This window comes from Felis catus, chromosome A1, assembly GCF_018350175.1.
Source record: "Felis catus isolate Fca126 chromosome A1, F.catus_Fca126_mat1.0, whole genome shotgun sequence".
Taxonomy (NCBI): domain Eukaryota; kingdom Metazoa; phylum Chordata; class Mammalia; order Carnivora; family Felidae; genus Felis; species Felis catus.
This window is the reverse complement of record NC_058368.1, coordinates 25,006,820-25,021,932: the sequence shown is the minus strand read 5'-3', so window position 1 is coordinate 25,021,932 and position 15,113 is coordinate 25,006,820. Positions and strand designations below refer to the sequence as shown.

General features: G+C 37.3%; 1 protein-coding gene across 9 annotated transcripts in view; it reads right to left on the bottom strand.

Moving 5' to 3' along the window:
- ZC3H13 (zinc finger CCCH-type containing 13) overlaps positions 1–15,113 on the bottom strand; it is a 97,871-nt gene that overhangs the window by 21,367 nt on the left and 61,391 nt on the right. For 5 of the 9 annotated variants that reach the window (XM_019826636.3, XM_019826634.3, XM_019826627.3 and 2 more), the window contains 4 exons: positions 12,530–12,994; positions 5,523–5,714; positions 1,311–1,394; positions 406–967 (listed from right to left, as the gene is read on the bottom strand). In XM_019826636.3, the coding sequence (XP_019682195.3) occupies positions 406–967; positions 1,311–1,394; positions 5,523–5,714; positions 12,530–12,994 (1,303 nt within the window). The remainder of the gene's footprint in view (positions 1–405; positions 968–1,310; positions 1,395–5,522; positions 5,715–12,529; positions 12,995–15,113) is intronic. The other 4 variants (XM_019826649.3, XM_006927298.5, XM_019826640.3 and 1 more) reach the window with 3 other exon arrangements.

Sequence of the window (15,113 nt, the reverse complement as noted above, 5' to 3'; positions counted from 1 at the left end):
GTTATAAGTACCTAAAACTCACGAAGGATTATCAGCAATGGCACAGTCACTATTTTTTGGTGACTTGCCAACTCCATTAACTCGTTTTAAGTGGGTTTGATGAGAGATAGGTTCACTGATTTTATCACTTTTAGGTTGCATTCGAACAAGCCAATATGCCATCAAAAATGGCACAGAAAACAAGAGTGATTAATTATATCCATGGCTACAGAAATAGTAGAATGAGAAAGTGTTTTTCTTCCTGGACAATTCAAAAGACTTTAAACACCAAGTATGTATTAATAAAGTTGAAATCCAGGAAAATGTTGAGAGGGCAAAGAATTACAATGAAAATTTCATGACAATGAGATGTTTTGAACTCTACTGAAATGTAACTTTAAAAACCAGATCCATTCCCATTCTTACTTGGACTTTCTCTCATCGTGTCCATCTCTGGGATTCCGGTCTTCTCGGGTATCTTCCCGCTTTTCTCTGCGGTCCTCTCGTCCTTTGTCTTTGTCTTCCCAATCCCTCTGACGCTCTCGTTCTTTATCTCTTTCCCTCGCTCTCTCTCGTTCCCGCTCTCGCTCTCTCTCCCTCTCCCGTTCTCGCTCTCGCTCTCTCTCCCGCTCTTCTCTTTCTCGCTCCCGCTCTTTTTCCCTATCTCGTTCCCTCTCTCTCTCCCTCTCTCGATCATGGTCACGATCTCGCTCTCTTTCGCGGTCCCTCTCCTTTTCTCTTTCTCTTTCTCTCTCCCGCTCTCTGGCACGCTCTCTCTCTAGTTCTCTCTCCTTCTCTCTTTCCCGATCCCGCTCACGCTCCCTCTCCCTCTCGCGCTCTCGGTCTCGCTCTCGCTCCCGGTCTCTTTCTCTAGCCCTTTCGTCTCTTCTATCCTCCACTCTGTCTACTCTTCGTTCCTCTCTTCTTTCATCACGCTCAAGCTCGTCATTCCTTCCCTGATGTCGAATTGGTGAGCTTGGTCTTTGATCTACAATGAAAATCAAGTTTTGTCAGTGATTAACTTGACAGATAACCTATTGGTAAGACAGCACGGCAAATTTTAAATTTTATCTGTGTATAGGGTCACGCTGGCAACAAATCAGGTTATTACATTTACTTTTAAATTAATCATCCAAAAAATCACCCCTAGATGTTTACAAATTTTTTTCTTAGAGGTAAGTTTTATTTGCCCTCTAACTAACATGTTTTCTGCTCCCCAACAACCCCCCTCCCACCACCCGCTGATCCACCTTTGATCTTTCTCTGCATGCTCCCTACCCTACCTCCAGCCCACTGCTCCAACCCCACTTTCTGCCATCTCTACCCTTCACCTCTGATCTTCTCTGTCCCCCCAGCAGGACCTGAGAACACTGGTGGCAAAGGATAGGGGCAGCAGGAGGTGTAGAACATAGGAGCTGAAGGAAAAAAAAAATTTCCCTCGTAAGTCACACCTCTAATTTCAGGCTAAAATATATACACATCAAAGTGCAGCTATTATGTGAGGAAAATATAGTAGAACAAAACATCTGTCAATAATTGTTGCTGCAATATCAATTTATCATAAACTAGAATATTAAGGGTACTGATGCTTAGCAATCTTGAAGTAGTCAAATATAAAGTGTTTCGTATTAGCGATATATATTTATACTAGGTTAGAAGTTTTATTCAATCATATAACTGACCACTCAGATGAAGAGCTGTTTTCTTAAAAATGTTAACTGATAATCTCATCACATTATCTATCTATCTATCTATCTATCTATCTATCTATCTATCTATATATATATATAAACATATATACACACACACACATATAAATGTGTGTGTATATATATGTATATTTTTTTTTCCAGTACATAAATCATATAAACACAGAGAAAATGAATACATGCTGCCCAAATGCCCAGTTGAGCAGGAAATTAGTCTGGGATCAAAAAATGTATAAGAAAATGGTGTTAACTTTTCCACAGAGCTAGCAATTTTGGAAGTAGTTTATTGTGGCACAGTCTAGGGTACTGTGATGTTTCTATTTTCATATTATGTAATAATGTTTATGGGTTAGTCATAAAGGTCATACTGCAGTATGGTCAACAGGTTTGCAAGTGGAATATCTAGCATCAACTTATTAAGCAGAATAACTTTAGGATATTTCCAGGGAAAGGTTCAATGTAGTAATTTGAATATCCTGTCTTATCACAGACAAAAAAGACAAGAATTATGGACATTTGCTCTTTAGAGGTAACAGATCAATACAGAAGTTCATAGAATTTTAAAGCTGAAACAAAACCAAACCTTCTCCAGCCCTTTCCTTCTTAAAAACACAGAAATTATGGTCCAGAAGTTGACTAGCCAAAGTCATAGAGATGGCAGATTTATCAGGACATCAGGACTATAAGGCAGTTCTCTTAAACCCTTTTTCACTTCTGCTGAAACCAACTTAAAATGGTTCTACTGTGCACCCTTGATTCCCCAAATGCCACATATTTATGGTCTTCGACCATTTGAGTTCCTGGTTTAGGGGTCATACTAATGTCACAACGATTACAAAACAACCTGAAATTCAATACTGCAACTTGGAGTAATTCATACTTGAAATTTCCGATTATACCAATGTCAGAGAACAGACAGTTTTATGCACTCTTCTCTGACAGATAAAAACTGTTTTCCCCAACCAAAATGACAATGTCCCTTACTTCAAAGAAAATGAAAAGGATACAAGAACACCACTTTAATGTATCTAAATTATTTTTCCTATCTTTTCCCCAAAATGTGTTCACCGAAGATGTGATTCTCTTCATGTATTTATCTTAATGAATGACATACCCATTCATGAAACCTGGCATCTCTGAGTTATCTAAGTCCTATCAATTTCACTCTCAAAATATTTCTTTATTCCCTTTCCTCTCTCCATCCCTACAGTTAATTTTATTAACACAAACTCTGATCACCTGTTACATGTCTAACTGGTTGGTATCCTTCCCCAGACTCGCTTATACTTTTTTCATGAAAACTCTTTTTTCCAACTGCTTAAAAAAAGTGGTCTTGTAGGCAGTGAAAAGCAATTAAATCAAAAATTTTAGACTGATTTATTAGGCTATGTAGAACTTGGCCCATTGTCTCTCACCAATCCTTTCTACTAGCTTCCTTCCTTCCCTACCAATTATGGCTTATACCTCTACTCCAACATCAGAATTCATTACTGCTCCAAAAGCATACGTTTCTTTTAGTCCTACGTGTTTGCACATACTATACCCTCTCCCTGCAAAGTGTTTCTTCCACTGTTCCTTCTAGCAAACTCTTTAGGGAGCTTTCTGGATTTCCTCACAACTCTCTGTGCTGCTTTGTTGTCTCACAGAACTTCATATAGTGGCAGCATTCATCCCCCTTCAATTGCCTATTTGTGCCCTAATCAGCCCATGAAGAACTAAAGGGAAGACGGAAACTCCTGAGCACAGAACAAGGTGCCTGGGCACATCTCCACCCTCAACGTCTATCACTCTCCCTACTGCTCATCATACCCGGGTCACATTGGTCTTCTTTCAAACTCTAGGACATATTAAGATATTTTCCCTCTTGGGGAACTGGCACATACTCTTCCCGCTGCACGGAATGTTTTTACCCTCAATCTCTGCAATGCTAGCTTCTCTTGCATTTATGCATCTGCATAAATGTCAACTCAAATTTTTCATAAACCATCTGAAGTAGGTCCCTCTCTTATCCTTTATTTCTATCTAGGCCCCTTCTTTGTTTCCTTGATTGCACTCAATAGTCATTTCTCTTTTGGAGGAACAGGGGTGGTATCTTCCCTCCCGTGAAGTTCTACAAGGACAAGAACTACTTTACTTGAAGGACCCTAGCAGAAGTGCATGAGCTCTCAAAAAACATGGTAGAATATGTCAGTAACCTCAAAAATACAGTGCTATTTTAATCATACAACTGGTATTTACTGAAGTAGTTACAGTAAAGTAAAACAGAAAGAGAACAGGACTTGCAATCAGAAGATACGAGTTTGAATTACAGCTGGAAAACTTACGTCTCTGTAATAATGGAAAATCACTATCCTTCTCTTAGCCCAAATCCCCTAAGTTATGAAACATGAATTCTCTTATCATATCTCCACTCACAGGAATATTATAAAGATAAAAGGATTGTAAAGAATATTTCATATATATTCTCTGACTTAATATTGTAAAAGATATTAAGTCGGGGCACATATATATAAAGCAACTATCAAAATTCCTGGAAACTCAATACATGGATGGTTGAGAAATAAAGCTAAGATTGAAACCAAATTGTACTACTGAATTCAGGAATAAGATGAAAAAACCCTGAGCTCGGATATCAAACTGGGGGGGGGGGGGGGGGCGGGGAGAAGAGATATTAAAAAAGCACAGCATTACAAGGACACAGCGTTAGATTAAACAGAGGTGAATCAGCATTAGGGAAGATAGAATTTCAGGTATCAACACACAACATATCAACTCCAGCCTCATCTGTAACTAAGGAAGCCCTACACATCTTTTAACCCAAATGCATTAGGCTTACCCTAACAAACTCAAATCAACCAAGTCCGATCTCATCCATACTCCCAAAGTACCTGGTGTCTTAGTGACTTCGTTCTCTCATCACTGCCCATATCAACACACACTATTACCTTTGCGATTAAGTCCACTATGAAGCATCATTATTCAATTTCCTACCCCTTCAAGTTTTGTACTGTATTAATCTCAGCATTATAGCAAACCTTACTTTAGTAACCAGCCAAAGTTAGCAAGACCTTCATAAGATCTTAGAGTTTAAAACGCCCTAATATATACGGACAATAAAAGCTTGTTAGAGAAAGTCCTTATAACCCTTCCTAAATGACTTCTGGTAATCTTGTTGCAAAACTGATTTAAGAGAGTAAATCTAATAGAGTAGAATCTGATACAGATATACAAGATTTTTAAGCTTAAGTTTTAGCTTAAGATACGCCAGAATTTTTAGCTTAAGATATACGAGAACATAAAATTAGCCAAAGCCAAGTATTACAGGTTCTCAAGAAGGAACATGCAAAAAATGTTTCTTCGAACAACCCCCAGCCCTATCATCATCTTTTCCCCGCCCTGTTCTTTTGACAGCCCTCTAAGACTTTATTATTACAACTAACGAGTGAGTGGCCAGGATACCGGGGTGACAAAGTTTAAGTAGCTCCTAAGTCAGAAACGCCTAGACTGGCACCCAAGCATCTACATTCTTCGAAGGGGTATAAGCCATTAGGTTAAGGCGAGAGACATTCAGCAGGGAGCCTCAGTTCTTGCAGTGTGCCAGCGCTTACTGCACCTCAGTACCCACTCTGCTGCCAAACAGGTACTCTGGTGGCTAACCACTTACATACTCTCAAATAAACAAGAAGATCATATGAGTGAAGATAATAGTTTCAAATGTGTCAACAAGCAGAAGTCTTAAAAGATACATTAAAAAAGTAAACGGATGACGGTTTTTCAAAAACGATTCTCCCAACCACTGGTGGCCATTATTTAATAATACGCCATCTGACAAACCTCTCTCTCTGTTGTCACGACGGTCTCTCTCTCCATGTCTTCTCTCAAACGAAGAATCCCTTGCTTGATCTCTGTTGTCTCTTTCAGGATATCTGTCTCTTTCAGGATAGCTACTTCGAGTTTCCCAGCTGTCATGATAGTTGCTACTACTACTGTGACTATCAATTTGAGAACCTCTTGTGCCTCGACTTCCTAAACAAAGGATATTCACACAAATGTTTAAACACATACACTTTATTCAACAAGTTATATCAGTCACAATCTTTTTTCCCAAATAAGACATACAAGTTAAGGTGTGTTGGGGTTGTTGCTGTTTTTCTTTTTGGTGTTTCAAAGTATGGTAATCATTGTTGAAAAGAATATTAAACGTTGGATCATAACACCCAAATGGTCTAATGATGGGCTCGGGTAAGCTAGGTCCCAGTTTTTACTATCTATTAAAAAAGTCATAATGGAATCATAAAGCAAGAAGACTCATTTCAATTAACCCAAATCCTCCTCCCCCCACAAAAAATAAAAGCTATCCATTCACATCTAATTCACAGAAATATCATGAAAATAATGAAAAGTAGATGTATATTATTGCTTTGATTACAATTTGTAGCAAAAACATTCCAATACAGAACCAAAGTACTTTGTTAACATTAAGTGGTGCCTAAAAATTTTCATTAAAAAATGTGGGAAATGAATGTTCATAGTAGCTTTATTTGTAAAAGCCCAGACCTAGAAAGTACCCAGATGTCTTTCAATGGTGAATGGTTAAACTATGGTACATCCAGACCATGGAATACTACAAGGACCAACTACTGACACGTGTAACAACTTGGATGAAACTCAAGGAAATTATGCAGAGTGAAAAGGATACATATGGCCTGATTCCATTATGCAATATTTGTGAAATAAAAATTGTAAAATGGAGGACACATTAGTGGCTGCCAGGGGCCAGGGACGAAAGAGAGGAGTCAAGTGTGGCTATAAAGGGGTCATACAGGGAGTCCTGTGATACACAGTTGAGTATCTTGACTGTGGTAACGGTAATGCAAGGCTACACAGCCACTACTGGAAAACGGTATGGAGGGTCCACAAAAAAATTAAAAATAGAACCACCGTATGACCCAGTAATCCCATTCCTGGGTATATATATATACCCAATGGAATTGAAATCAGGAACTGGAAGAGGTATCTGCACTCCCATATTCACTATAGCACTATTCGTAATAGTCAAGACATGGAAGCAACTGAAATGTCCCCTGACAAATGGATAAAAAAAATGTGGCATATGCATATAATGGAATATTATTCAGCCTTAAAAAAAAAGGAATAAAAAAAGGAAAAGAAAAGGAAAAAAAAAAAAAAAAGGAAATCTTGCCATGTGAGATAACATATGAACCTGGAGGACGTTACGCTGAGATAAGTCACCCACAGAACGACAAACACTATGTGTGTGATACCACTCATATGTGGAATCTAAAACAGTCAAACTCTTAGTAGAATGCTAACTGACAGGGCTGGACATAGAAGGAAACACAAAGATATTAGTCAAGGGTACAAAGTTTCAGTTGTATAAGATGAGTAAGTCCTAGAGATCTACACTATAGCATAATGCCTGCCCACAGTTATAATACTGTGTTGGAAACTCAAAAATTTGGTAAGAGGGTAGATCTTATGTTAAATGTTCTCATCACATACATACAAAATAACAGAGAACCTGAGGAAACTTCTGCAGGTGATGGATATGTTTATGCCATAGACTGTAGTGAAGGTTTCGTGATTATATACGTATCCCCAAGCTCAAGTTGTATACATTAAATATGTGCAGTTTTTTGTACGTCAATCCTATCTCAAAGTGGTTTTTAAAAAATACATACAGCTACACACACACACACACACACACACACACACACACTATAATAATAGGCTTTGAGCCCTTAAAAGAATTACAGAATAATTCTAAATACTATTAGCAATGTATTTTAATAATAAAAATATACGTATAGAATGCTTTAATAATTAAAGACCACAAAGAAGAAACTGAAAACAATTTTTAAAGAATAGAGATGAGCCCCACATAACATCTAGGAAAAAATAAGTTAAATGATAGCTTAGATGCAGCTAAGAGATAATTAGTAAAAAAAAAAAAAAAAAAAAAAAAAAGATTACATCTGAGGATACAACCCAGGAAACAAAAGAGAGAGAAAGAGATGAAAGTTAAGAATCGAAGATGATACAATAAGAAGATTCGACATATGTCTAACCTATGCTGTTTAGAGTCACATTTAAAACAAAAAGATACAGTAAGGTTGAAAGGATGAAAAAAGATACTCATCAAATACTAACCAAAAGAAATGTTAGTAAAATAACGTTCAAGACAAAAAGCACTATTAGGGATAAAGAGGGTCATTCTACAATGATGAAAGGAATAATGTGCCTTATGAGTACCTAACAGTGAAGGCTTCAAATATTCAAAGCAAAAACTGATCAAATCACACAAAATCGACAAATTCACAATGACAGTGGAAGATTCAACTCACTTCTTTGTAATGTTAGAAAAGGCAGACTAAAACTAAGTCCGTGTAGATTTGAAAGCATGGTTAACAAGCCTGATCTCAGAGACACCCTTTGCGTCCAACAATTAAAAGCACACGCAGAACATTTATAAAAATTTCTGAGCCACAGCTAAGTCTTAACAAATACAAATCCCAAAGAGCTGACTTCAAAGTCTTTTCTGACAACAATTAAAATTAGGGAAGGGGATTTATTTTAAAAAGTATGATTAAAAATTTTAAATCCCTTTTCTACGTAACTCATGAGTCAAAGAAGAAATCGTATTAAAACTCAGAAATAGTGTTTAGAATGGTTACTAATACAATTATCACACATTTCATAACAAAGGAAAACCCAAGAGTAGAAATTAATAGACCAAAAGAGATACAAAGGATACAAAAGAGATACAAACCAAAGATTAGTTTTTTGAAAAGACTCAATCAAAATAGCTATATCTTTGGCAAGACTGAGCAAGAAAAACAAGGAAACATAGTCATAATAGAGATTTAAAAGAGTTCTGAAACATCTTTGTATCAAAATTTTGAAAACAAATTTCTTAGAAAAATATAACTTACTATACTGCTTTAAGAAAAAAAAAACAAATCTATGACTATTATAATAATCTAAATCTGTAATTCTTGTAAGAAACTCAATTGGTAGTAAAAGCTCTAACCATCAAAAAAATAGGAAACCAGGTTTAACAGACAACTGTCGTTAAACTGTCACAGAATACATAAGTAATCATACGTAAATTATTCTAGAGGAAAAAAAGAAGCAACACTTCCCAACATATTTTATATGTCTAGTATAACTTTGATTCCCAAACCAAACAAGAACATAAAAAATGAACTATGCAGTGGTAATGCTAGAAGCGGTTCAGGCTGGCTTGAAAGAGCCAATTGTGCACATCTCTTCTGCTCTTAGCAGCTCAAAATCTGCTATTTTATAGCATGGAAATTGGCAAAAGCTAAAAGCCAGGGCTTTTTCTGAAGAGTTCATTGTTCAGAATTTATCAACATGCCACTAATTATATGTAATCTCAGCTGAAAACACAGATACTTAATTCAACATTAAATTTTAACAAACTGATTCTAAAACTTTAAAAAAATGAAAAAATTCCATTTATCTTAGAAATGTCAGGATAGGGGCACCTGAGTGGTTCAGCCGGTTGAACATCTGACTCTTGATTTCAGCTAAGGTCATGATCTCATAGTTCAGTTCATGAGACTGAGTCCCACATCGGGCTCTGTGCTGACAGCACAGAGCCTGCTTGGGATTCTCTCTCTCTCTAGCTCTCTGCCCTTCCCCCATGCACGTGGTGTGCTCGCTCTCAAAATAAACATTAAAAAGAAAAGAAATGCCAGAATAGTTAGAAATTTTTAAAAATATATAAAACGTAAGTAAAAAAGTTAAAGGGACCAACTATGACCTTCTCAAGATCCAGAAAAAATGGTCATGATAGAAGCTGTTAGCTAAGTTGGGAAAATTAGCAGACATCCTTAACACAGTAAAAAACATCTGCTAAAAATCTTCAAACACCATGCTTAAGAGTGAAATGCCAACAGTAATACTTTAAAATCTGAAACAGAGCAAAGAAGCCTGTTATACCACTCATATCCCATATTTTACTGAAAAAGATTCTCAGCAGGTTATTGATAGTACATAATCAGAAAAGCCAAATCTGTGTGTTCCCAGACATAAATGTTTAAGAGAATCTAACTAGATCTACTATGAAAATACAGCAACATAACAATGTAAGATTAATATACAAATCTCAATTATCATTTCCATATATCAACAGAGTTTAGAAAATAAAGATTTTAAAAAGATATTATTTAGTGACACAGTTATTCACTGAAGCACTGTTCAAAAACAAACAAGAGTGAACTACCTGAACATCTATCAATATAGGATTTACAGTAGTCTTCCCTATCTGTAGCTTTGCTTTCTGCTATTTCAGTTCCCCATGGTCAACTGGGATCCAGAAGCAGGGGATTCTCCTCCTGACATCTGGTCAGAAGGTCAAAAGTAGCCTAAGGCTACCTCATGATGTCTACATTATTCACCTCACTTCCTTTCATCACACAGGCATACACCACGTCACCTCACAAGGGTGAGTACGGTACAGTAAGAATTTCGAGAAAACCACATTCACGTAATTTTCATCGCAGTATATCACCATTGTTTTATTATTAGTTAATGTCTTACTGTGCTTAATTTATAAATTAAACTTTATCACAGGTGTGTATGTACAGGAAAATACCCAAAATATATAGAATTCAGTATTTTTTTTTAATGTTTATTTATTTGAGAGTGCGTGTGTGTGCACGTGCATGGGGAAGGGGAGACCCAGAATCCCACGTGGGCACCTGAAAGATGCTCAATATCACTCATCATCAGGGAAACACAAATCAAAACTACAAGGAGACATCACCTCACACCTGTCAGAATGGCTAAAATCAACAATACAGGAAACAAGAGGTGGTGTGCAGGATGTGGAGAAAGGGAGCCCTCCTCCTGCACTGTCGGTGGGAATGCAAACTGGTCCAGCCACTGTGCAAAAGAGTGGAGGTTCTTCAAAAGGTTAAAAACAGAACCACCCTACGATACAGCACTGGCACTACTAGGTATTTACCTAAAGAATATAAAAATACTACTTTTGACCTAAAGAATATAAAAATACTGCTGCAAAAGGATACATGCCCCTCTATATGTACAGCATTATTTATAATACCCAAATTATGGAAAACAGCCCAACATCCACTGACTGATGAATGGGTAAAGAAGACGTGGTATGTACATATACGACGGAATATTATTCGGCCATAAAAAAGGACGAAATCTTGCCATTTGCAACGACATAAAGTCAGAGAGTATAATGCTAAGTGAAATAAGTCAGAGAGAGACAAATACCGTAGGTTTACACGTATGCGGAATTTACAAATAAGTAAAGATTAAAAAAAAAGAGAGAGGCAAAGCAGAAGCCAGACTCTTAACTACAGAGAACTACCAGAGCTCTGGCGGGTGAGGGGATGGGTTCGACAGGGGATGGGGATTAAGGAGCATAATTGTGATTAGCACTGGGACTGTATGGAAGTGCTGAATCTCTATACTGCATACCTGAAATTAATATTACACTGTATGTTAACTCAAATTTAAATAAAAACTTATAAAAAACTTTACAGTATATCCTACAGTAGACAAATGCACCAAAAAGAAGGGGTTAGTTGTTTATCAAGTTGACTGAAGTGGAATGATCTCCAAGGTATTTTTTAAGTGAAAACAGCAGGGTATAGAGCAATACATATGTTTTTTTAAAAAGCGCGTTTGTAAAACCAGAGGGGATGAGTACACACGCAAATCTGCTTGTGTAAAATATTTCTGGGAAGGATACAGACAAAACTGGCAAGAGAATGAATGAGGTCAGAGGTAGCGGGGAGGTCTCTCACCACATATCCTTCCATACTTTTGAAATTTTGAGCCATGTGAATGCATTATTAAAAAGAGAGAAAACATTTTTAAGTACCATTGACAAGCGCACCAAAAATGCTGGGTACCCAGGAATAAAACCTGTACAAGGCTTTAACAGGAAAAAGTTATAAATTCATCAATTTGATGCATTTGAAAAAAAATCCATCAGTTTTTCAGGAAATTTTTAAAAAAACAACTCATTTAAAAAATGTGTATGAAAAAGCAAAAGGCCAAGAAAAGCGACGACTACTATGAAGGAGAAGGTAAGGGGCCTTCAGCTTAATGTGAAGCTGTAATGTTGACCAAGATGGACCAAAAGACCAACAGAAAGAATGAGTGCTCAGAATTCTGTAGAAGCATTTTAGGGGAGGGAGAGAAGACAGTGGAGGGAAAAAGGCCAAGACGAATTCGGCCCAAGCAGTTCGGAGACAAATACGTTTAGGTGGGTAGTTACTGGGTGATGGCAAACGCTTTTTAGGGGAAGGAAAGTGGCTCGAGATTCTGACATGCGATAATCGGAGGTGGTGTGAAGCGAGCACAAGCACAGGGCGGGATACACGGTCGTGTCTGATACCATGAAGTTTGAAAGTCCACCATTTTAATCCCACTGGAATAATAATCTTACCATACATGTACCTGTTTACTAAAAATTATTTTCTTTTCATTCTACTTTTATGCCTGACGGCAATTTTCTTAGCGTTCCACATTAATCAAGACGGTAGGCATGACTGGATATAATTCAGCCAGGGGATCTTAGGATCAGGATCCATTTATCTTTTGCTGCTTGGGCAAATTCCTAAGTCTTAGGAATTTAACGCTTCCTATTTGGAATTTATAGGGAAGGCCAAAATTCAACTAGTTGAAAATTACTTTGACAAAATAATGATTAATGAATGTAAAAAAGAATGCATTTAGAAAAGAAACCTTAAATGATTTAATAATTTCTATATAAACATACAAGATACAGTTTATTGACAAGTCAAAAACCTTACCCTTTTCAGGTAATTCTGGACCTCTCCCCCTACTTCTGCCCATCCGGTCATTCCTAATTTCACTTCGAGACTCATTTCTGGCATCATTCCTTATTTCAGTACGAGAGCTTTCTTCTCTCAAATGGTTTCTGCCATAACTTCGGGATTCTTCCTGATAGGCATCCTCCTTTCGATGGGTGTCTCGACTTTCACGGTCCCTGTAGTCGTGGGTATCACGAGCAGACCGAGAATCTCTGGGATCACGGCTCTCTTTGTTATCTCTGCTATAATCTCTCATCTCCCTGGAGTCCCGAATGTCTCTGGAGTCCCTCAGTTCCCGTCGGTCTCTAGTATCCCTGGCATCTCTCCGATCCCGGCCATCTCGAGGTTCTCGGTCATCTCTGTGGTCTCTAGAAGAGCTCAGATCCTGTTCATACTCTCGTTCTTCTCTTGTGTCCTTTTCTCTATCTCTTTTGCTTCTGGTCTCTGTAAGGCAAGTGTGGGAATGAACTAGAATTCCTTCCACAAAATTTTGAGAAACAAGACAATTTACATAATTTGGAGCTTAAACAATTTTTGAAACATAGTAATTCATGTTCGTTGCAGACAAGAAAGAAAGAAAACATGGGCAAATAAGAAAATTAAGACCATATATAAGCTAAAATTCCAAAGGTAATTTTATTAACGCCTGGATATAACTTTGTTCTTGATTAGATAAACTCTGAATAGGATCTTCCAGTGCCCCAACTTACCCATACTTACAGATCTTCAACAAATGAAACAAGTAAGTTGATCTCCTATCACTGATGGCTTATTTTTTAGAAACTACTTTTAGATCCAGAGGTACACAGTGACTTTAACCACCTCCACCAGACTAGACCACCCATGACCACTTCAAAGGGACTTAAAGCACTTAAGAGTGGCCTACAGTTAGTAAGGTGGCTGGCAAAGGGATATTGTTATTCACCCTCTCTTTTCTTCAACTGTTTAGTGGCATCACTCCTGTCTCTAAAGCTTTCTCTACTTAAAGCATTTTCTAATACTTCATAGAAAAATAAGAAAAGAGCTGCAGTTTTTAAGAGGTTGAAACAAAACTCACTGATCATTTATTTCAACCTTGTCAGTGTAAATGAAGAAGAGGCCCAGAGCCTAAATGGCTCAGGCGACCCCCTTCCTAAAGGGAATTTGCAAAGAAGAGAAACTATTCTTTAGACATGCCTGGAAGAGGCATAAATTGATTATCGCATAAATCTGGTATGACATCAAAGGATTAACAAGAGAACCTCAAAAAACAAACACTGCCTTGTTTTTACATCAGTTTCCTTTATATGTTGCTCTTAGACACTCTGGAACTGCCTCAAGATCTGAGGCTATTTTAGCAAATGTAGTAGCTTTAATACCTAAGACATTGTAAAGTTGTCTTCTTTTCTCTTTGCCCCATAGCTAGGTCTATAGACCTTCTCCAGCCACCTCAACACCTAGTGTCCACAAGACCCCCTAGATTCTCCCATTAATAACTCCTGCCAGTTACTTTGTCCATGTGCTTATATCCACAAATGCCTTTAAGAACAGAAGCATCAGGCAAGGATTTGATAGGTCTCCATCCGTTTTTGCGCACACCTGTGACTTCGAGTCCTCTTTCAATGCCAACTGTGCCTAAAAATATGTTCACTCACTACCAGATCCTTTTTCCACAGGTCCCCCATCTGTCTTTACAAATGTATCTAGTTACTGTATTTTGTCATCTACTTCCCCATTCTTCTACTAAAATTAGTTTTATTTCAGAAAATGACATCGAAATGGAGGAACAAACATCTGCTACATCTCTTATGTGGAAGGTTAAAGAAACATCTTCCTTACAAAGAAACTAAACACATGGTTTATTATTAAATGGATTCTTCCTGTAATATCAGCCACTCTTAGCACAAAACAAGCATTCTTATAAGACTTAAATGAATACTATTTCCCCTCATCATTATTTCAAAACAAAGTTATTAAACACACTAAAGAGTTTTCATTCAGTCAGTGGTCATTAAATATATACTATATTCCTGGTCGACTCTAAATACCTTATTAAAATTAATAAATAGGTGTTAAGAGAATTTTCCCATCTTACCAATGTTCCATAAGTACTGCTATGCCAATCCGGTTCCAAAATCATGTACACAAGAAGCAATTCTATGCAACAGATGTTCTCTCTGGTCCCTACCTATGCATTCATCATTTTCTTGAAAAGAAGAATCTGATTAACTATTGCTTGCACTGTTGATAGAGAACAACCAAATTCAACACCTTTCATAGGAGACTGCGGTACCATACTCATGGAGAGGCTTATTTTAAAATGCACGTTAAACAGAAATGTTTCAAATAAGCGGTATTTCCTGAGTACTCATTACGTTCAAACACCAACTCAGGAGAAGTTAGGAAAGAACTTTAAGTAAATAAGGACAAGAAGCTTGGACAAGGAGTAGAGAAAGAGACGTACTGCCAGATTAGAATAGCATCTCAGCTTGAAGAGGGAGTAGCAAATCCAAAGTTAACTTAATTCTCAGGGATCCAGAAAGGAAAACAGCTTTGCTTACTTCTTTCTGGAGTTACAACTAGA